Source organism: Notechis scutatus, chromosome 1 (genome assembly GCF_049901735.1).
Source record: "Notechis scutatus isolate UNSWTSFEM ecotype Mainland chromosome 1, rNotScu1.2, whole genome shotgun sequence".
Lineage (NCBI taxonomy): Eukaryota > Metazoa > Chordata > Lepidosauria > Squamata > Elapidae > Notechis > Notechis scutatus.
This window is the reverse complement of record NC_142009.1, coordinates 330,862,611-330,886,687: the sequence shown is the minus strand read 5'-3', so window position 1 is coordinate 330,886,687 and position 24,077 is coordinate 330,862,611. Positions and strand designations below refer to the sequence as shown.

Sequence of the window (24,077 nt, the reverse complement as noted above, 5' to 3'; positions counted from 1 at the left end):
ATCCTCTCTCTCTATTTCTATCCTCCCTCCCTCCCTCCATTCTTTAGCAATCCCATCTTCTCACATTATCAATCTACCAATCCTCTCTCCATCTGTCTGTCTATCTCTTATCTAGTCACCCATCGCTTCATCCATCTCTCTTTCCATCCACCCACCCATCCTTCTTCTTCCCTCTCGTGTCCTCTCACCCAGCTACCTGAGAGCCGTACTGGACAAGGTTGAGATTTTCAAGGTTTTCGTTGAAGCTGAGATTCCATGTTTAGATCAAAGCCCTTTTGACTTTGCTTGCTGTCTCATTTTTCCAGACCTGAAATCAGATTCATATTGTTTGCTTGAGAATGTGTAAGGACTTCATAGAAAAATGAATGTTGCATTTTTCTTAATAGCAGAGATGAGAAAAACAAGGCAATTCGACAATGGAACAGTCTGATTATCCTTCATAATGTGCCAATCCAAGGGATTCTGGGGTGTGGTGGGGGGAGGTGATTCCTGCAGTTCCAGAAGTTTATTCACCAGAATAGGAAATGGTTCAGGATCCCATTTCTTAGTCCCATTTCTGTGGCTGGATCACCCCATTTTGCATAACCTGAATTCAGAGATGCGGTATTGTTCACAACTTCCCCCAGTAAAATGCATTTTTGTGCAAGTATTTTATTTATTTATGTATATCCCACCTTGGTTATGTTTATAATTAACTCAAAGCAGTGAATAATAATGTTCTTTCTCCTCCTATTTTCCCCACAATAACAGCCCTGTGAGGTGGGTTGGGTTGAAAGAAAGGGATTGGCTCAAAGTCACCCAGTTGGCTTTCATGCCTAAGGCCAGGAGTAGAACTCACAGAATCCTGGTGATTGAATCAAAGTCACCCAGCCCTCTTTTGTACCTAAAAAGTGGGACTAGAACTCGCAGCCTCCTTTTCAGGCACCTATTTTTTGAACCCACACCCTATAATACAAATGTCCACTGATGCGTTTGTTTTGTCTATGTATAAAAAACTGGCAGAAATTTTTAAAAAGGAAGGCTCCTTTTTCAGCCATGTCTCTTTGACATTCCTTTTGTGTCATTCCCAGCCCAGGAGTAGAAACAGACTGATGTTATCCTAGATATTCTGGCATCCATGTTATAGTTTTCTTCTTATGCTGACATCTTGAAAGGTCAGCCTCAAAGGATTTTATAGTTTAGAATTTATAGTAAACAGGCCCATCTCAGGGAAGGGGCAATCCAAAAGTCAAGATAGTGGCCATCATTGCCATCTTGACTTTTCTGACCTCCGTTGGGGAGGTGCCTTTTTGTTCAACAGGAGCCAGTGACTTGGGACTGACTCCAAATAGGGTCTGTGACATTGCCCATCTCCAGGTCTCGCTTGCAGCATCAAACGGTCAAAAGAGGAGAATAAGAGTTGGAAGGGACCTTAGAGGACTTCTAGTCCAACCCCCTGCTAAAGCAGGAGACCCTATAGCATTTCAGACAAATGGCTGTCCAATCTCTTCTTAAAAACCTCTAGTGATGGAGCACCCATAACTTCTGAAGGCAAGCAGTTGCACTGATTAATTGTTCCATCGGGAAATTTCTCCTGAGTTCTAGGTTGGTTCTCTCCTTGATTAGTTTCCATTCATTGCTTCTTGTTCTATTCATTCTGTTCTGTTCTGTTCCATTCTACATTCTATTCTGTTTTGTTCTGTTCTGCATTCTATTCTGCATTCTATTCTGCATTCTAATATCTATTCTATTCTATTCTATTCTATTCTATTCTATTCTATTCTATTCTATTCTGCATTCTAATCTCTATTCTATTCTATTCTGCATTCTATTCTCTATTCTATTCTCTATTCTGTTCTGTTCTGCATTGTATTCTGCATTCTAATCTATTCCATTCTCCTATTCTATTCTGCATTGTATTCTGCATTCTAATCTATTCTATTATCTATTCTATTCTTCATTCTATTCTATTCTGCATTCTATTCTCTATTCTATTCTCTATTCTGTTCTGTTCTGCATTGTATTCTGCATTCTAATCTATTCCATTCTCCTATTCTATTCTGCATTGTATTCTGCATTCTAATCTATTCTATTATCTATTCTATTCTTCATTCTATTCTATTCTGCATTCTATTCTCTATTCTATTCTCTATTCTGTTCTGTTCTGCATTCTATTCTGCATTCTAATCTATTCCATTCTCCTATTCTATTCTGCATTGTATTCTGCATTCTAATCTATTCTATTATCTATTCTATTCTTCATTCTATTCTATTCTGCATTCTATTCTCTATTCTTTGGAGAGTAGGTTGACCCCCGTCTTCTGTGTGGCAGCCCCTCAAATATTGTAACACCGTTATCATGTGCACCCCCTAGTCCTTCTTTTCGTTAAACTCCTAGTCCTGTCCTCAATTCCCGCCGCCGTTCTTCGGTCCATCGTCCTTGGCATGAAAAGCAGGATCCGTTAGGGGGCAGGAGAGAGCTGGGTTTGCAAGGCGGAGCAGAAAAAGCCACCCTTCCCTCAATAGAGGTCATGGGATCTTATCTCGGTCGGGCGTGGTGCTGCCTGCACCCGCCAGAGCATCGCCCTGCAGAATGGGGGAACCTCCCGGGGAAAAAGTCTGAGCGATGACCGGGGAAACTTCTTTTGACGGCCCAACCTTCCTTGCATCGGAGCCCCGATGCATCTGCTTTATCCTTCCGATCCCGAGATCTAGTACGATTGTCCCTTTAAACAAGGATTACTCGTGGGCTGCTGCAGCCGAGCGAACAGAATCCTCCGAGTGGAGCTGACGATTCCCAACTTCTCACCGAAGCTTTGCACTTCAGCATCTTCCTGCAAGGGCTGAAAGAGGGAAGGAAGGAAGGAAGGAAGGAAGGAGGGAGGGAGGAGAGGTTTTTCTGTCGGAGCGAGCCTCCCTTGAAATAGCTGCCATCCTCCGGACAGGAAGACTGTGCTGGAAAGGCAGTGGATTATGGCTCTACAGAAGCAGGTGGAAAGTTGACCTACTCTGCAGGGTTGGTTTTCCAAAGCAGCCCCAAGTGTCAAAAAGGAGGAGGAAGGAAGGAAGGCTGTTTGCTGAGAAATAAATTAAAAAAAAAAAAAGATAGGTGAACATCTGGAGAGGAACCTGTGCCACCTGCACCTGCAAGAGCTAATCCTCCCCCCGCCCCCGAGGATTTTAAAATCCCCTTTTAAGGAGGCTGAGGGGACATCGGATGCCAGCATCTCCAGTGGGAAGCCGCCGATTAGTCTGCACCCACCTTATCTTCTAGCAGAAGAAAATGTAAGACAATGCGATTGTGAATCCTCCTGGATAATCCTCGAAATTGCATCTCCAAAGCCTACCCGCCCCTTCTATCTCTCCCTCTTTTTTCTTTTAATTTCTCCATCTGCAATGTGATCAGAGGAGGAGGAGGAGGAGGAGGAAAAAGAAAGAAAAAAAGAAAGACAAGAAAGCAGAAGCAGAGCCGCCTTCTCTCTCTGTTCCAGGATGCTCACTTCTAAACCTCTGGAGGAGGACTATTGGATTGAAGGATCCCGGAGAGAATTGGCTCTGCAGGATTTCTATCTCATGGGACCGGAGCTGGGCAGGTGAGGCTGGGCATTTAAATCTCTTTGGTGCCTTGGGATGCTGTAGGAGGCTTTATAAAGTGGAAAAAAAGGAGGGTTACCGAAGCCCCAAATAAATGACCCCCTAAAACAACAGTGATTTTTTTTTCTGCTCAAGAAAAGAAAGAGGTAGGCATAGGATCTCTCTCCCTTTGGCTTTCATTTAGAGTCTGACTCTAAATGGTATTTCCTGGAAACATATACAGGTAGTCCTTGATTTACGACCACAATTGAGCTCCCAGTTTCTGTTGTTAAGCGAGTTTGCTCATTTTACAACCTTTCAGGCACTGTTGTTGAGTGAATCACCGCAGTTAAGGGTGATTTACAGGGTTGTTGAGTGAATCCGGCTTCCCCGTTGACTTTGCTTGTCAGAAGGTTACAAATGTTGATCACGTGACTCCCGGGTCACTGCAGCCATCATCCATGTGAGCCAGTTGCCAGGCGTTCAGTTTTTTAATTTTGTGACCACAGGGGGGATGCTGCAACGGTTGTAAGTGTGAAAAGCGGTCGTAAGTCACTTTTTTCCAGTGCTGTGGATAAATTTGAACGGTCACTGAATGGTCGTAAGTCAGGAACTACCTACTGTACAGCTAGCAATGGCAGGTGGAGTTGTGCTGAAGCAGGCCCCATGCAAAAGAAATACAATTTTAAAATATTTCTGAAATATGTGCAGCTGCGTTGCTTTGTGTTTCTTTGTTTCTCTGTGTTCCGGTAGATCCAAAATTTGCAGCTTCGGTTCAGCCTTTTGAACAGTCCTTGATAAACTCGTCCACATCAGGCAGTGGAAACCAACCTGAAATTTCAGAGAGGCAGAGTTCTACAAATGTTGGGGATGAATTAATCCCCATTGACCTTGAAAAATCATGACTGGATTATCATCTTCAAGGGGGTAGAAGAGAATGGGAGTGGGAGTGGGGAGGATGTCAAAAAGTCAACATAGCGGCTACAACCTGAAGCCCTTACCTCTTCTTTTACACACATCGATTTAGTTTCATTTAAATTCAATTAAAATTAAGATCAGTTACAGAGACAAAGATTGCCCTCTGTGGATGTCAAATTCTTCCTTTTTGGACATCCCCTTAAAAATTAAAACAGCGGGGGAAGCTTTGGGGTTCATCCCCATGGTTGGGGAAAGAGAGCAGAGGAGTGTTGAAATCTCATGTTAAATCTCCCAATCGCAACCCGGGGCAGATAGATAAAACACTGAAGAGGATGGCTCTCTTTGCCATGTTCAACTAAGTGGAAGGGTCACATATAAATGTGGGTGGAGCTTCAGTTGCAGCCACCATCTTGACTTTTTTGACCATTCTTTGCAGACACCCCTGGGTAAATATGCATGCAGTAAATCTTGACCTGGTTATTCCACCAAGAGTCTCTTATCAGCATTTCTTAACCTTAGCCAATTGAAGATGTGTGGACTTCAACTCCCAGAATACCTCAGCCAGCTTTGTTGGCTGGGGTATTCTGGGAGTTGAAGTCCACACATCTTCAACTGGCTAAAGCTTGCTGATGCTCTTGGTTGGGGTATTCTGGGAGTTAGGATATTCTAGGAGTTGAAGTCCACACATCTTCAACTGGCTAAAGTTTGCTGATGCTCTTGATTGCTGGCTGGGGTATTTTGGGAGTTGAAGTCCACACATCTAGAAATGACTCTCCACATAAAGTGCTTCTTTTGTTTATTTTACAAAGGGATAATTGAATTAATTACCCCAAGTCCTGCATGCAAGGAGGATGTCCCTTCAATGCAGGGGAGTGGGCGATTAATTTTCCCAAGGGGTCACATAAGAAACTGAAACTGTAGTAGAGGACCAACCAAAGAGGTTGTGAAGGTATATATACATGCGCGCGCGCACACACACACACACACACACAAATTATTTAGAAAAATAGAAGTTGCTTTCAAAATAAAAGCAATTCACGATAGCTGGACAGGAACAGCCAAAAGGATGTAGACCAGACACAGTAAGCTTCAGTGTATGAGTTGGTATTTGAAATAATCAAACCTTTACTTCTTCATGCATATGATACTGCCTGGGTTTTTACATTCTAACACCCTAACCTTTGCAGCCTGACAAAATCCTGGGACTACAAGTTGCGCAATGGGGACCCTCTGAAGAATGTGCTGGGTTGCTGGACAAGGGGTGGCCCAAATGGGGGAAAGGGGGAGTGAATTATGCTGTTTTGCGCGTGAAAACCTCAGAGCTAGCTTCGCTTCTTCTGTGCCCTCTGCATGGATCGATTAGTGAAGTTATACTCTTGGTTAAAATAGAATTCCTTTTGCTGCATATGCCAATGGGACGCTTGACAAGGCAGCCCATCTGTGAAAATATAATATTTGGAGCTGTCTGGCTGTTTTGAGCTAGCCCGCCTGCTCCCACAGCTGGGCATGGACTTCAATGAAGAAAAGAGGGCGTGGGTACGACATGCAATTGCTGGAAGATGCTATGCAAAGAAAGAAGCTGATTTCCCAGGGCCATTCAGTGTGAAAAAGGCCCTGAGGCTGTATCGGTCTGCATGATCAGTGCTCTTTGTGATATATTAGGAATTCTGTAAACTTGGGTGGGGGGGAGAGATAGAATAGCTGCTGATAGTGAAGAATGCAGCATCAAATGCCATTAGAGATGTCTGGGGGACAGTCCCGTTGCTTTCTTGGCGCCATTCCTGACATCTCCTCCAACAAACGATGGATCGAGTAACCTCCTTCGGGGAATCCCCCTGCTCCCAATACAGGTAGTCCTCGACTTACAGTAATACAATAGCACTGAAAAAAGGGACTTATGGCCATTTTTCACACTTAGGACCCAGGATCATGTGATCAAAATTCAGATGCTTGGCAACTGGTTCATACTTATGGCTGTTGCTGTGTCCCAAGTTCACGTGATCCCTTTTGTGACCTTCTGACACGCAACGTGAAGGGGGAAGCCAGATTCATTTAACAAACGTGTTACTTATCAAACTGCAGTGACACTCTTAACGACTGTGGCAACGAAGGTCGTAAAAGGAGGCAAAATGTCTCACTTAACAACAGAAAATGTGAGCTCAGTTGTGGTTGTAAATCCAGGACTATCAACTTTTTTGCCTTAGCACGGATAGTCCTCGATTTAGGACCACAATTGGGACAAGAATTTCCATTGCTAAGGTAGGCAGTTGTTAAGGGAGTAGCGCAGAGATGGCATTCAGCAGGTTCTGACCAGTTTTGGAGAACCAGTAATGGAAATTTTGAGTAGTTTGGAGAACCGGCAAATCCCGCCTCTGACTGGCCCCGCCCCCATTTATTCTCTGCCTCCCATTGAGTCCCAGTTGATTGGCTGGATCTTCTTTGGTTTCCGTGCATAGGAGAACAGAGCTGGAAAGCAGGTTAGTGGGGTGGGGAGGGAATGGGGATTTTGCAGTATCCTTCCCCTGCCACGCCCACCAAGCCACGCCCACCAAGCCATACCACGCATACCATGCCACACCCACACAGCTGGTAGTAAAAACTTTTGAATCCCACCACTGGGCCTGATTTTTATGAGCTTTTCTGCCATGGTTGTTAAGCGAGTCACTACAGTTAAGTGAATCATGTGGTCATTAAGAGAATCTGACTTCTCCATTGATTTTGCTTGTCAGAAGCCAGCTGGAAACATCACAAAAGGCAATCACACGACCACAAGATGTTGCAATTGTCATACATACACACCCGTTGCCAAATTTTGATCATGTGACCATGGGGATGCTGCAACGCCGGCCATGCAAGGATTAGTTAGTTGTAAGTCACTTTGTAAGCAGCATAGAGCAATACTAATATTTCCCGTGATCTTGATACTATCCCTCTGTTGACGCAGCTTAGGATTGCATTGGCTTTTATTGGCAGCTGCAGCACACTGCTGGCTCATATGAGGGGATAGATGGGGAACTCACCAAATTTGCAGACGACACCAAGCCAGCAGGAATGGCCAACACTCCAGAAGACAGGCTTAAGAAGATACAGAAGGATCTTGACAGACTTGAACACTGGGCCCCATCTAACAAAATGAAATTCAATGGTGAAAAAAGTAAGGTTCTGTGGGAAATCCAGTTCAGATCACTACAATATAGAAAAAATGTTGTGACTCTACAAAAGAGTGCAGAGAAGAGCAACAGAGATGATGAGGGGACTGGAAGCTAAAATATATAAGGAACAGTTGCTGGAATTGGGTACGTCTAGTCTAATGAAAAGAAGGACTGGGGTGACATGATAGCAGTGCTCCAATATCTCAGGGGCTGCCACAAAGAAGAGAGGATCAAGCTATTTTCCAAAGCACCAAAAGGCAACACAAGAAGTAATGGATGGAAACTAACCAAGGAGAGAAGCAACCTAGAACTAAGGAGAAAATTTGTAACAGTGAGAACAATCAACCCATGGAAAAACTTGCCTTCAGAAGTTGTGGGTGCTCCATCATTGAAGGCTTTCAAAAAGAGACTTGGACGACCATTTGTCTAAAATGGTATAGGGCCGTGATGGCGAACAGGTGGCACGCAGAGCCATTTGTGCCAGCACGCGAGCTGCAGGTAAACTTACCTCACTGCGCATGCGCGTGCCTGAGAGCTGATTTTCAGCCAGTTTGAGGCCTTTTCGACCTCCCAAAGGCTTGAGGAAGGCTTCCGCAGGCTTGCAGGACGAAAACCAGGCCTGTTTCGTCACTTTCTGTTTTTCCGGAAATACTGGAAGTGACTAAACGGGGCTAGTTTTCGGCCTGCAAAGCCTGCAGAAGCCTTCCTCAAGCCTTTGGGAGGCCGAAAAAGGCCTCAAACCAGCTGAAAATCAGCTGTGAGAGGATTATGTGCGCATGCCATGGGGGGCGCGCATTGCCTGGGGTGCTGGCACACGAGTGCAAGCATGGAAGCACGTGCACAATTTTTGGCACAGGAGCCCAAAAAGTTTAGCCACCACTGGTATAGAGTTTTCTGCTTGAGCAGGGGATTGGATTAGAAAATCTCCAAGGTCCCTTCCAACTCTATTGCTATTCTATGCTCTATGGTATTTCTTTCCATCAAAGAGCTATCGCCTTGTGTGTTAAACTTCAGGCCAATTTGTTTGGCCGGGTTTGTCCCTTAGATTAACAAAATACCCTCAGCAGTAGCAACTGACTTACTGTTTTGGGCCAACTCTTTCAGCCTCATTCCTGCCTCTTGCTAAGCCATGAAAATCAGTGTATTTTTCTTACTTAGCACCCTTCCCACGGCTTCATCTATCTAATCCAATGAAAGATATCCATGATCTTTGTCCTCAGCAGAGCCTTCTGGATTTTGCAGAAGTTTTCTAGCCGTCTTACGTCAAAGGAAAATGAAATCAAATCTAGGACATGGTTTCCATAAATGGATCCCCCCTCCCCATATGTTACATTAACAAAACAACTGGCAGGATGTGGGTGGGGGCAGTGAATTTCAAGAGGGGCCTATATCTAATTTTGCATTCCCCTCTGATCCAGATAGGGCTGCCTTTAATGAAGTTTGGAGGATAAAAAAAGAGGTAAAAAAGCAAAACTATTCTTAGCAAGCAAAAACAGAACATATGTAGCGTGGATGCTGCTGTTCCATAATGCTGCTATTTTGGTCTTCCTGTGGGGGTTTCTTTGAAGGTGCTGCCAAAAAACTGTTCTTAGATTAAAGTGGCTAATTTTCCCCCAATCCTCTGATCTGGTTTCAGTGCTTTTAACACTGGAAATCAAAAAGGATAAATCAAGTTCCCCAGAATCTGCAGATAGAGTGGAAGATGAAGTGAAAAACAGAATTCCCAGAATTCCCCAGCCAGGGCGGGCACCAGCTAAGAATTCTGGGAGATGTAGTCTCAACACACTGTAGAACGGGTGTCAAACTCAAGGCCTGGGGGACAGATCCGGCCTGCAGGCTGCTTAGATCTAGCCCGCGGGGCTGCCCTGGAAACCATGAAGGACCGGCCCATAGAATAGAATAGGAATAGAAATAGAAATAGAATATAATTCTTTATTGGCCAAGTGTGGTTTGACACACAAGGAATTTGTCTTGGTGCAAATGTTCCCAGTGTACATAAAAGAAAAGATACATTCATCAAGAGTCAAGAATCATAAGGTATAACACTTAAATAATAGTCATAGGGTACAATAAGCAATCAAATCATACTAGGAAACAGTCAATATAAATCGTAAGGATACAAGCGACAGAGTTAGTCATATAGTCACAAGTGGGAGGGGATGGGTGATAAGGAGTGATGAGAAAATTAACAGTAATAGTAATGCAGACTTTGTTAGACAGTGTTGAGGGAATTATTTGTTTAGCAGAGTGATGGCATTTGGGGGAAAACTTCCTTATGTCTAGTTGTTCTGGTGTGCAGTGCTCTATAGCGTCATTTTGAGGGAAGGAGTTGAAACAGTTTATGTCCAGGATGTGAGGGGTCTGTAAATATTTTCACAGCCCTGTTCTTGACTCATGCAGTTTACAGGTCCTCCATGGAAGGCAGGTTGGTAGTAATTGTTTTTTCTGCAGTCCTCTGCCAGTGAAAATGGAGCTCAGGGAGGCCGCACAAGGCTCTATTTTTGGCCGCGACGGACTCCTGCAGCCCTCTGCCAGTGAAAACGGAGACCTGGGGAGGCCGCGCACTCCGTTTTCACTGGCAGAGGGCTGCAGGAGGCCGTCACATCCAAAAATGGCGCCTTGGTGAGTGACGTCGAGCTGGCCATGCTCCCCCGCCTCCTGAGATCAAACATAACCCTGATGCGGCCCTCAATGAAATTGAGTTTGACACCCCTGCTATAGAGGAAGGAAGCCGGGAAGTGCTTGGTTAAAAAATTTGCTGAGGTTTTATGGTCATGAACCCTAAAACTATTGACTGCGTTCTGGGACTGGGATTTCTCCCCACCAAACGTGGTTTAGTGCAGATCTTAAAACCTAGTCTATCTAGCCTTAACAACATCAAAAGCAGAGTCAGAAATGGTTAGTACTTGGATGGAAGACCACTTAGTAATCATGGAATTGTTGGCTAGACTGGGAAATTTAAAAACAAAATCTAGAAAACAAAATCTGGGAATCCACTTCTATACCACAGCCAAGAAAATGGCATGATCTAAGACAGCGTATCTCAATCTTGGCAAGTCTTTAGAGATTCTCAATTATCCAGGTCATGGTTGTCCCAAAGGTGCTTTTTCAGGAGGCAACTGGACTTTCGTGTGGTTTTCCCCCACTTTTGAAGAAGTTTCGCTTCTCATCCAAGAAGCTTCTTCAGCTCTGTGTTGTGGTTTGCTGGCAGCAGGTGCAGACGGCTGTGGTCTCGGAGAGCGGGGACTCAGATGAGGTGCCTGCGTGTGATGTAGGGATGGGGCCAGGGGTGGGATTCTACCAGTTCGCACCTATTCGCTAGAACTGGTTGTTAACATTCTAAGCAGTTCGGAGAACTGGTTGTTAGAAGAAATTACTGGCCTAATCCTGTAAGGAAGGCAGGAAGGAAACATTCTGGTGTTGCTTACAGAAACTGCCTCTCCGTTAACCTCTTATTACATTCTTGGCAGGACTAGACTTCCTGTCTCAGGAACTTCTCTGGAGTGTTTTTTTTTCCTCCTTTGCTGGTACTTTGCTTGTGTGGAGGGACCATTGAAAAAAGTGACTTATGACCGTTTTTCACACTTACAACTGTTGCAGCATCCCCACAGTCACAAGAGGCCAGGCAAAGAGATGTGTGCCTCGATGTGAGTGATATTGAGTTGGCCACGCCCAGCCAATAACATGACCACCAAGCCACGCCCACCAACTAAGACACACCCACAGAACCAGTTGTTAAAAAATTTGAATCCCACCCCCTGGATGGGGCCAGGACCATCAGGGAGTGGAGTGCTGCCTTCGGAGATTGTGGAGGCTGGCAACAGTGATGCAGAGGACCCCAAGGAATCTGTGCCCAGTGCGTGTGCGCGCGGGGCTGCTTGTAGGAAAGAGCAGCTGCAGCAGCACGGGGGACTCGGGAGTAAGGCTGCAAGGTGATGGCCCCTCCCTTAAGGGATAAAAGCCAGCCCTCAGAGGTGGGATTCTTTGCAGGAAGCAAAGAAGTTCTTGCACTTCAAGCCTTGTGGAAGTTCGGACTATCTTGGTTTGTGTTTGAAGACTTTTTGTTTGGAATATTTCTTGGCAACTTAATCCAGTTCTTTTGGCAGCCTTGCACAACTTTGGTAAGGATCGTCCTTATCGGAGACAATTAGTTTTAATAGCCTTTTAACCGTGAATTAACGGAATTAACAGAGAAGCATGAAAAAGTTTTGTTTTTATCTCTGCTTGGTGTTTGTTTACTTGGAACAAGGTTTGGGTCAGAACACTGACAGGATCTCTCCACTATCCTAGCAAGAGCTGAAGAAGCTTCTTAGATGAGAAGCGAAACATCTTCAAAAGAAAAACAAAAACAAAAAAGTCCAGTTGCCTCCTGAAAAAACACCGTTGGGTCAATCTTGGCAACCTTAAGAAGTGTGAACTTCAACTCCCAGAATTCCCCAGTCAGCAAGGCTGGCTGAGAAATTCTGGAAGATGGTCCACAGATCTTAAATTTGCTAAGGTGGAGCAACGCTGTTCCAGAAAGTCACCGGGAATTAAGTGCAGCCTGAAGGAGGTGAGATTGGTGCCAACCTTATCATTGGAATAGCAATAGCAGTAGCACTTAGATTTATATACCACTTCTCAATGCTTTACAGCCCTCTCTAAGCAGTTTATAGAGTCAGCCTCTTGCCCCCAATAATCTGGGTCCTCATTTTACCCACCTAGGAAGGATGGAAGGCTCAGATAACCATGAGCCTGGTGCAGAGGTGGTATTCAGCAGGTTCTGACCAGTTCTGGAGAACCGGTAGAGGAAATTTTGAGTAGTTCGGAGAACCGGAAAATGCCACCTCTGACTGGAGATTTTACAGTATCCTTCCCCTGCCACGCCCACAGAACTGGTAGTCACAAAATTAGAATCCCCCCAGTGGTGGGATTTGAACTGCCAAATCGCAGACAGCCGGTTGTCAACAGAAGTGGCCTGCAGTGCTGCACTGTAACCACTGAGCCACCGATGGAAAATAAATGTGGGGTGAAGGGTTTCAAGCAAGGAATCAGCCTGGACTCACTACGTAAACATAAAAAGGGTTAGATCTGAGCCCCTTTCAATATCGTAGAGAAAGGGGTCCTCAACCCCTGGTCTGCGGCCCAGTGCCGGGCCACAGCTCGTTTAGAACTGGGCTGTGGAAGTGGTGGATGAGTGCACACGTGCATGGACACGTGTGCAAAGATACATTTGTGAAAGCAGCATGCCACAAGCATAAAACCATCCTTTCTCCATTCATACCACCCCCACCCCTGTCGCCGCCACTGATCCACCGAGCTGGAAAATGGGAGATTGCTGCCTTAGAGCCTTATCTGGCCGTTCCCAGGCAAAGTTGCCAGTCTGCGGAGGTTCTGGTGTAACAGGCAGAGAACAATAAAGTGTCTAATTTGGTCTGGTTGTTTGCACCTGCTATCTGTTGATCTTCTGGAAGAGCCTGAAAATTTTTTATTGGCCCTGGGGATTCCATGGAAATGCAGGTAGTCCTCGACTTACGGCCACAATTGAGCCCAAAAATTCTGTTGTTGAGTGAGATATTTGTTAAGTGAGTTTTGCCCCGTTTTACAACCTTTCTTGCCCCGGTTGTTAAGTGAATCGTTGCAGTGGATAAGTTAGCCACCCAGTTGTTAAGTGTTGTGGTTTGCCGGCAGCAGGTGCAGACGGCTGAGGTCTCCGACAGCGAGGACTCAAACAAGGGGCCTGCGTGTGATGCAGGGATGGGGCCAAGACTATCGGAGAGTGGGGTGCTGCCTGTGGAGCTTGGGGAGTCTAGCAGCAGTGACAAAGAGGACCCAGGGGAGCCTGTGCTCAGTGTGCACGCGTGCAGGGCTGCTTGAAGGAAAGAACAGCTGAAGCAGCATGGGCGACTCGGGAGTAAGTCTGGAAGGTGATGGCCCCTCCCATAAGGGATAAAAGCCAGCCTTCGGGGTTGGCTTCTTTGCAGGAAGCAAAGAAGTTCTTTCTACTCAAGAGTCCTCGTTAAAGCCCTGCTTACTCCGCTTAGTTTTTTGAAACCTCTGGCTTTGGATATTTATCTGCAATTAGTCTTTTGTTCTTGGCAACCTTTCGCAACCTTGAAAGGAATTGCTCTTATCTGGGACAATTAGTTTTGAATGACTCTTGGCTGTGAATGCACAGAATTCACAGTGCCGCATTAAAAAGGTTTGCTTTTATGCATACTTTGTGTTTGTTTGATTTGAACAAGGCTTGGGTCAGAACATTAAGTGAATCCAGGTTCCCCTTTGACAGAAGGTCGCAAAAGGGGATCACATGACCTTGGGACACGACAACTGTCATAAATAGGAACCAATTGCCAAGTGTCTGAATTTTGATCACATGGCCGTTGGGAGGCTGCAAAGGTCGTAACTGTGAAAAACGGACATAAGTCACTTTTTTCAGTGCCGTTGTAACAACTTCTTCTTTTATTTAAAGATTAAAGGGTTTTATTGAAATGATGAAACTAGCATCCTGCTGGTGTGATGCAAGTTCTGTGCCTTTTAGCTGTGCACGTGATCATCTATGTTGGAAAGGACAGAGTTTACATTGCATTGTCATAATTCAAGATTAGGGTTATGTCAGTGCCATTGTAACTTTGAACTGTCACTAAACAACTTGTCCTTAGTCGAGGACTACCTGTGTAGGTAGTCCTAGACTTACAACTGTAATGGAGCCTGCCCATCATGGTTGTAAGTTGCAACTTCTTTTGCAGTGGTCATTAAGCAAACACCACCGTTGCTCGGCGAATTAATGGTTCGTTATGAGCCAGTTTTGCCAAAAACCTAAAATACCTGCCCGTTTTCAGCAAAACCATTGTAAAACATGGTTATGTGACTATGGCGGAGGGCAGCAGTCGTAACTTAGGAACTGGGTTGTAAGTACTCCCAGGGAACCCGGTTGTAACTCTGTAGGGTTGCTAAGTCTTGTCATAAGTCAAGGACCACCTGTATGGACCTTGTGAGAAGGCTGTATAGATGGTGAGATTCTGAGTGAATACATTCTCCTGTTCTTTGTTTGCTTCTTTGTTTTCCATTTTCTATTTATACCTTTTAATTGTTTTAATGGCTTTGTTCTCGTTGTTTTGATTGTTTTTGGTTTGTGTTATTTTAAATGTGTGCGCTGCCCAGAGGCACATCAGTGAGATAGACAGCTATATAAATCCATAAGGAAGATTTGGGGTTTCTTTACAGACTTGATTTATGTCCTGCTTACAATCCCAGTCGGTGAAAGCACCCAGCTAGCCAGTCCTAGCTAATCTCAAAAAACAGAGCTGAGTCAGATCTGATCAGTTGGCAGGGAAAACAGCAAAATAAGATTCACGTTGAGCAAACATCCTTCGTGCATGCGAGAGCCACGCGCCTTTTACCTGTTGCCAAGAAAACTCAAGTTTATCTCTGCTAAATTACCAAGAGCCACCTTTGAATTGAGGGACTCTTTCAGACAGAATAAAAATACATGTATAGGTATATTCATGCAATGGGGATCCTGTGCAGCATGAGGGGTATGGAGACGGGGTGCTTCTGAAATTTGGAATTCTAATTTACCTGATATTATTTCGGAAGCAGAAGAGATGAGTTGTAATTTCAACTACTGTAGCAATAGCAATAGCATGTAGGCTTATTTATTTATTTTATTTATTTATTTGTCAAACATGCACAAGATAACAAGTATAAGTATGAACAAAGAACAAAGGAAGTAAATACAAATAAATGGGGACAGTAAGACAGGGACAGTAGGCATGCTGGTGCACTTATGCACGCCCCCTTTAAGGACCTCTTAAGAATGGGGTGAGGTCCACGGTAGACAGTTTGAGGTTGAAGCTGTGCAGGGTTGAGGCTGTAACAACGGAGTCTGGTAGGCCGTTCCAGGTGTTGACCACTCTGTTGCAGAAGTCGTATTTTCTGCAATCGAGTTTGGAGCAGTTTACTTTGAGTGTGTATCGATTGTTTGCCAGTGTATTATTCTGGTTGAAGCTGAAGAAGTCGTTGACAGGTAAGAAGTTGTACCAGACAATTTTGTGAACTATGCTTAGATCGGACCGCAGGTGGCGCAGTTCTGGATTGTGCAGGCCCAAAATTTTGAGCTGGAGGCATAGGGAAATCTATTGTGAGTGGAGGAATGGAGGGCTCGTCTCGAGAAATTCCTCTGAACCCACTCAATTGTGTTAAGGTCCAATATTCTGTGCGGATTATATTTGTAGTTCTATAATAACTGTCTGGTTTGGTCCAACAACCAAACAGGACAGGGTCCAGATTTCAATGGATAGTTAAGACTGCAGAAAAAACAACAGCATCCAGCCTGTCTTCCATTGAGAAACTTTACGTTGCATGGTCAGAAGGAAGGCTGAGTAAATAACTACAGACCTGTCACATTCTGGACATAAATGTTGGCAAACCTTTTTTGTCACCAAGTGCCCAAAGTGGAAGGCGCATGCAAGCGTGTGCCAGAGCGCCGGAAAACTGAAGACCAGCTGGCCGGTGTGCGCATGCCTGTTTTCAGGCTGTTTTCAGGCCATTTCTTGGGCCAAAAATGCCCTGAAAATACCCCAGAAAATGTCCTGAAAACGGCCCCCAAATGGCCCGGAAAACAGCTTGGAAAACATTTTGGGGGCTGTTTTCCAGACTGTTTTTCAGGCCTTTTTTGGGGGCGTTTTCAGTCCATTTTTTGGGCAATTTTGGCCCGAAAAATGGCGTGAAAATGACCAAAAACAGCCTGCAAAGGGCCCAAAAATGGTCCAAAAAAAAAAAAAAAAAACCAACAACCAGCCTTTTGGGCAATTTTTGGGCCATTTTGAGTGCTGAGAGGGCTCTGCATGTCACCTCTGGCACATGTGCCATAGGTCCGCCATGACGATTTTAGGGTTTATTTCCCTAAACCTGTTCCTCAGCAACAATCTGGGTCCTCATTTTATCGACCTCAGAAGACTGTGTCAACCTTGAGCCGGTCAAGATCGAACTCCTGGCAGTGAGCAGAGTCAGCCTGCAATGCTGCATTCTCACCACTGCGCCATCACAGCTCATATGATCCCTTTTGCAACCTTCGGACAAGCAAAATCAATGGGAAAGCCAGTGTCGTTAACAACCGTGTTACTGACTTAACAAGTGCAGTGATTCCCTTACCAACTGTGGCCAGAAACGTCGTAAATGGGGCTAAACTCACTTAACAATTGTCTCACTTAGCAACAGAAATTTGAGGCTCAGTTGTGGTCGTAAGTCGAGGACGACCTCTATGTGGAAATTTTTAAAGCTAATCCAATCGCACCATTTTCTAGTGGAGTACAGGGGGGGAAAAACACTACACAGGGCAGAAATGACTTGTGTCTGCTTCATGTACTGTATCCTGCTGGGACATGCATTAAAGGAAATTTTGCTCCACAAATATAAAAGATATTTTGGGGCCTCTGAAGATTTTTTTCCATCAGGTCATCCTGGATATCCCATCTGGGATATCTCATGTCTGTGTAGATATAAATTTACCAGGTTTATTTCCCTGGGAACTGCTGTACTTGACAGAGGTTACAGCCCTATAGTAGTAGTTCCTTTGGTCTTGAAAGCCGCCTAACCGTTTAAAGCTCTTGAGCGTTTCAATTTTAATTAAAAGAGTTTTACCAACGGAAGCCAAAGGGAGGAAAAAAAATCCTTCTGTGGGGAAACAGAAGGGGGATTTCATCCTTCTGTACTGCAGGATGCTTGGATCTAGCAAACACCACTTAGGTACACAATTAATATGGTTTTCTGTGCCCCGAAGCTGTGCAGCGGTTTGGATTTGATTTTCCAAAAGTGCAAATCTGACTCGGCCTCTGTGTGAAACCCAAAGTAATTGGTTTTCCAGGCAAAACCTCAGAGTCCCCTTAGCAAGGTTTAGTAAAAAGAAATTGGAATTCCAGGGATGGATCTACTTCCCGTCAACAAGCAATATGCACCAAGTCCTTGACATTCCACTGTTTGCTTAATGACTGTTTGAAGCTACAATGCCATTGGAAAAAAAAAAAAAGACTTATGACTGCTTTTCACACTTACAACCGTTGCGGCATCCCTCTGGTGACCTCTGCTGTGATTCAATTAACAACAGTGGCGAGAGATGGTAAAATGGGGGCAAAACTCACTTAGCCACTGTTTTGCTTAGCAATGGAAATTTTGGGCTCAGCTGGGGTTGTAAGTTGAGGATTTACCTGTATCAAAAAGTACACTAAGGTGTGTAAAAAAAAAAAAAAGGTAGCGTTCTGATTTCACTGTGATGGCTGCCATCTTGCTTTTTTTTTTTTACCCTATCTTGTCAACACCTCCCTGCATGAGGAGATGAGAAAGGGATTAAGTGATCATGTCTCTTACCTGTCCTTTTGTTTTGGGACAGGAAGGGACTGTCCCAAATTTTGCAGAGAGGAAAAGGACAGAGGTTAATGTCCGTGGTGGGCTTCAAAATTTTTAGCAAAGGGCTCTCTGTCTGGTGGCTGGGTGGGCGTGGCCATGGTGGGCGTGGCCTAGTCGGCCTCCTGCACCACGGCTGGTGGGGGGGTGTTTTTTCCCTCCCCGGACTCCAGAGGCTTTCCCTCGAGCCTCCAGGATGGTGAAAACGGCATCCCCGGGCTCCGGAGGCTCTTTGGAAGCTGGAAATGGGCCCATTTCCGGCCTTCTTGAACTTCCGGGAGGCCTGTTTTTCACCCTTCCTGAGCCTCCATGCGCATCCTGCACTTCCTTGCATCCAAAACCGGCCGCGTAGGGACTCCTGGGAGGGGGGGGGAGGGGCAGGGTGGACGGGGCCAGCCGGGAGTGGGATTTGGGTGGGTTCTCCAAACTGCACAGAATCTTAGCTAATGGCTCTCCTGAACCCCCGTGAACCCCCAGCAACCCACCCCTGATGTTAGTCCTTCGTGGTAGTTCTTACAAGAAAGCGCAACAATGCATTCTAGCTCTAGCTTTATTCTAAAGTTATACTATACTAGCAGATTTTTTTTCAAGTCTGAAAATATGCCTTCCCTCCTTTCTTTTTATTCTCTGGAAAAAAAAGAGGGTCCTTTCTGAGATGCTTCCCACACCCCTTTTTCCTTTTGTGGGCAGAACAGGTATTCCTCGACTTACAACCACAATTGAGTGCGCTTTGGGCACGCAACGACAAAGAGGTTAGCCATCACTGCCCTGTGCCATTCGAGACAAGTGGCTGCCCAGTCTCTTCTTAAAAGCTTCCAGTGTTGGAGAGCCACAAGTTCTAGTGGAAAGCCATTCCATTGTTCTCACTGTCAGGAAAATTCTCCGTAGTTTCAGATTGCTTCTCTCCTCCATTACTTTCTATCCATTGCTTCTTCTTTCAGGTGCTTTGGAAACTAGGTTGGCCCCTTCCTTCTTTGTGGTATCTCCTCAAATATTGGAACATTGCTATCTTGTCATCCTGAGTCCTTCTTTTCATTAAACTAGACATACCCAATTTCTGCAACCGTTCTTTGTATGTTTTAGCCTCCAGCTCCCTGATCATTTCTGTTGCTCTTTTCTGTACTCTTTCCAGAGTCCTTGAAGTGTTCCCTTTCCTTGGTGCCCTCAGATCATGTTGATTTGGCTTAAAGGTTGATCCAGGGCTAAAGGAGACACCTTTTCTTCTGACTGAAGGATGGTTAGAAAGTCCCAACACAGCACGGGGAAGGACTCAGGAAAAGCCAAGCCAAAAACAGACAGAGATTGTCTGCACCAAATCCAGATACTAAAAATGCACAATTATGATGGATCTGTGATTTCCTTTATTTGGGGAGTTACGTATAGGTTATTATTAATCAGTCATAATACTTTGTGTGTGTACATGTGTGTGATTCCAGTCTCAGTTTTGGGTACAATACTTCTGATCCTTGTCTGATTTAGGGGCGCCACCTCTGTGGTTTACAGCTGCGAAGAGAAAGGATCTCAAGTCCAGTATGCTGCCAAAATATTGAAGAAAACGGTAAGTGTAAATCTCTTACTTTCATCACACACATTTTTTTTACTGGCTTTGTATCCTGCCTTAATTTGTACTAAGATAAGGCAGCATACAGGGTGCTCCCTTGTATGATTTCCCCCACAATCACTACCATATGAGGTGGACTGACCCAAAATCACCTACCCTGCTTTCATGCCTAAGGCGGGATTAGAACTCATAGTCTCCTGATGATTGGCCCAAAATCACCTACCCTGCTTTCATGCCTAAGGCGGGATTAGAGCTCATAGTCTCCTGATGATTGGCCCAAAATCACCTACCCTGCTTTCATGCCTAAGGCGGGACTAGAACTCATAGTCTCCTGATGATTGGCCCAAAATCACCTACCCTGCTTTCATGCCTAAGGCAGGATTAGAACTCATAGTCTCCTGATGATTGGCCCAAAATCATCTACCCGGCTTTCATACGTAAGGCGGGACTAGAACTCATAGTCTCCTGTCTAGAACTCATAGTCTCCTGATGATTGGCCCAAAATCACCTACCCCGCTTTCATGCCTAAGGCGGGATTAGAACTCATAGTCTCCTGATGATTGGGTCAAAGTCAGCCAGCTGGTTTTCATGCCTAAGGAGGGACCAGAATTCACAGTCTCCTGGTGATTGGGCCAAAGTCGCACTATGGGCTTTCATGCCTAAGGTGGGACTAGAACCCCGGGTCTCCTGACTTCTAGCCTGTGCCTGAACAACTAGACCAAACTGCCCCTCTCGTGCTTTTCTGTGTTCCTTTCAAAATAGCCTAGGGGAGAATATGAAAACAGAGGAAAATGGATGATTTTCTGCAGTGAGGGACAACCAATCTCTCAAGAAATTAGCATAGCATTGTAAAAGTAGTGGCAGCTGGTCCAATTAGTTGAGAGAAGTTTACTCTGCGTGGCAATATAGGTAATCCCCAACTTATGACCACAATTGGGATCAGAAATCCAGTTGTAAGTCATTGCAGTTATAAGTTGAGGCAACCACGTGACCAGATCTGGGGGTTTTGCCATTTTTCACAGTGGTCATTAAATGAACCAATAGCTTGGGTTTGAAATGAGGGGTCCTTGGTCCATTTTTTTTTTGCCAGAAACCAGCAAAAATGTCACAAATTGTAGCCAACTGAGGTACATTGCAGCTGGTCACAAAGGCAAGCCAGTTGCCAAGTGCCCAATATGTGGTCTCTGTCAGGGTTCCGGCAATTGCCCTAATTAAATCATGAGCCTCGAGCAAAGCTTCAAAAGAATCCAAAAGATTTATTAGGAGTAACATGTCGGCATTAAATTCACGGCTGACGGATTTTCAAGGGCAGAAGATCCGGTAGCCTAGCTATAATCTTTGTAACATAAGCGTGGAATGTACTTCTGGTTTTAAACTGCCAAACTGCTCCTTCATATTTCTGCCCACCCTGTTTATGGCAACTCAAAACAGGCATAGGAATGTTTTACGAGGTGACAGTCTCATTATTTCAGAGGGTGTGTGTGTGACATTTTACAATGGCCAGAAGTGTTTTTTGCAGGCCATAAAGCTCCCGTTCCGAGACCATCGTATTTCGTTCCAAATGATTGTAAAATATAAACAAATTAAGTAACTCTCAGCAACATCTGCAGGTAGAAAGGATCAAAGCCCCGCCCCTTTTATGGGCTAGGCTTGGATTGCAATGCTGTATTCGCCATCTTGTCTGTCATGATTACCCACCCATATGACGCTGATTGCTCCCCCAGTATTTTCCAATAAAAAGTTCTACTCCTCTGGCTGGCTGCCTGAATCATTTTTAAAGCAGAAATACTAATTCAAGTTTTCTCAGCCTTGGCAATTTTCAAATGTGTGGACTTCAACTCCCAGAATTCCCCAGGCAGCTGGCTGGAGAATTCTGGGAGTTGAAGTCTTCACATCTGCCAAAGTTAAGAAACGCTGTAGTGGGACTTCCGGTTTGAGCTTCTTCAGCGACAGACCGAAACCTTGTATCTGCGAGGCTTCGATCCGTGCTCGCCGCTGGAGCGCCCCGAGCAGGCTGGTTTCGGGGCTGAGCCACCCCGTAGAGGTGGTGAAGAGGGGGGAGACTGCCAGCAGGGATGAGGAGAGCCGCATCTCTCCTCCCCAGCTGGCCATTACTCCCTTTCCTGAAGTCAGTTGCAGCGGTGGTCAGAAATGGCCACCACAAAGAAGAACTCGACCGGAAAAGAATGTGCAGGAGGAAGATAAGAAGAGAAAGTTTTGGTTGACCAGGTCAAACAGCAAAAGCAACAAATAAGGTACCCTGGAATTGAAACTGTTAAAAAATAATAACATTGTTCCCTAAGAAGATTTTTAAGCTGCGAAGGAGAGAGAAAAGGGAAAAGATTTGGTTTTCTCCTTTTCCTATACTGACAGCTAAAAGACTTAAGCAAGAAATTGGAAAAAAAATCCACTTTGACATCAATAGGCATTTAATGCTGAAAATAAAAAGTCAAAGGGATAATAAAGATTTCTGGATAATTAAAAGCTTTTGAAAACAGGAAAGGAGAGAAAAAGAATAAAAGGGTAGGATCTGGAAGGGAGGAGACTGCCTGGAATTAAAAAAGAATTTACAGCAAAATCTCAACAAGACTTCCAAAAGATACATTCTAACTGAAATATCGCAACAAAAGCCCCAGGAAGAGAAAGTCAAAAAAGAAATAAGAAGCTATAACTCGGGACTATCTGGATTGCTTGATGATTTCTGGATTCTTGGTTATTGTTTTGAATGACTAAAATCAATCGGTGGTTGTTTAAAACTTTTAAAATGGCTCCACTTTTAGAAGAACTGAAAATGGAACTTAAAAAGTACAAAGAAGATGCACAAGAAGGGAGAGGTTCTTTTGGCTTCGTATTTCAGGTTTTAGAAATGGAGATTTGGAATTATGAGAAACAACAAGAAATGCCTGCAGAACAAGAAGATTGCGACAAAGAAGAAGCTATCTTTAATGAACAAGTAATCTTAGATGGGGAAAAAGGAAAGGGGGAAAGAAAGAGAAAGTTTAAGATTGGGAAAAACAACTCCAAAAAAATTAGAGTGAAAAATAAGTATAAAATCAGAAAGCAACAGAAGAGGGAAATGCAGAAGAGAGAATTAGAACTAGAGAGACAAGGGGGTAAAAAGGGGAGGGAGAAGATGAGAGGGAAGAAAGAAAGGAAAAGAAGTTATAAAGGACAGAAGCAAAATATAGAGAAACAGGGCCTATTTAGAGATAATGGGTGAAAACTTAATGGAAAAGGGGATTCTGCAAAGGTACATAAGATAGTATGGTTATATTAGAAGCAGAAATAATTTTAGAAAATATGAAACAATGTATGATTAAAATGTCTGATAAAATAGCTATCGTAATTCAGTGGAATGCTTGTCAATAAATAAATGTAACAAAAGGTATATTTAATGATTTATAAAACATATGTGAAGAGAAATAAGGGAAAATTAATTATGGAGATTATATGTGTTTTTAAGGAAGTATGATATTTAATTGAAAAGAAGTGTTAAAGATATTATGGTTTTAATGATTATTAATGATAGAACTGAACTGGAATGGAATGAGGGTTTATAATTACATATATTTACAATCTTTCTTTTTTTAAAAAAAGAATATAGTGTGTATTATAAGAATGTGCCAAGCAGAATTCGATTGGAAGTTATGTATTATGTATTATATTGAAGGTCATAAACTTAAGGTATATATTGAAGTTTAAATAAGAGTTGGATGGATGTAATTAAAAGATATAAAGGTGTCATACTCCAATTAGTAACTACAGGAGAAAATTTGTTTAATGAGAAAAGATAATATGAAATTGAAACAGAACAGACAAAAGTATAAATATAATGATTTGAATTGAGATGAGATAATCAAAATAAAATTGAGAAAATTAAAAGAGGGGAAAAACTATATAGAAAATGTAAAATAGTATAAGATATGGAATAGAATACAAAAAGGAGCATGAAATTGAGTTTTGTGTCTGTATAAAGAAGTTCAACCCGGGACCATGCTATTTTCAAAAAGATGTTTTACTTTATTTTGTGTGTGAAAACCCAAATAAAACTTTATTAAAAAGAAAAAAGAAACGCTGTAGTAAAAACTGAATTTTTATTACTGTATTCTCAGAGATAAGCCTCTCAGCTGATAAACTGAACAACAAAATCATTACCAAAATCACAAGCAAATTTAATTTTCATTTACTTTAGATTCTCTGACAGCAACAGAATTATTCATCTTTTTTACTCTGGTAATAACTTTTGCATCATACGCAAATTGCATCATACGCAAACTCTTAGTGATTTCCAGACATGGCAATTACCTATCTCCCAGAAATGCATTCAGCAAGAGATGGGAAACTGTAAACATTTACATCATCCTTAAAGCCTATGATTTAAAAAAAAAACACTGAGCCTTAGTCCATGGATAAGTCAAAGTCAATTTTTAAAGTACATATGTACATACATACATACATACATACATACATACATATATATATATATATATATATTAGTTTTCTTAAGTTTG

The 24,077-nt window shown here is 43.6% G+C and overlaps 1 protein-coding gene across 1 annotated transcript in view; it reads left to right on the top strand.

The window, feature by feature from the left end:
• Positions 1 to 2,372: 2,372 nt before the first annotated feature.
• LOC113423650 (calcium/calmodulin-dependent protein kinase type IV-like) overlaps positions 2,373 to 24,077 on the top strand; it is a 67,938-nt gene continuing 46,233 nt past the window's right edge. The window contains exons 1-2 of the mRNA XM_026685144.2: positions 2,373 to 3,572; positions 19,485 to 19,563. Of these exons, the coding sequence (XP_026540929.1) occupies positions 3,472 to 3,572; positions 19,485 to 19,563 (180 nt within the window). The 5' untranslated portion in view covers positions 2,373 to 3,471. The remainder of the gene's footprint in view (positions 3,573 to 19,484; positions 19,564 to 24,077) is intronic.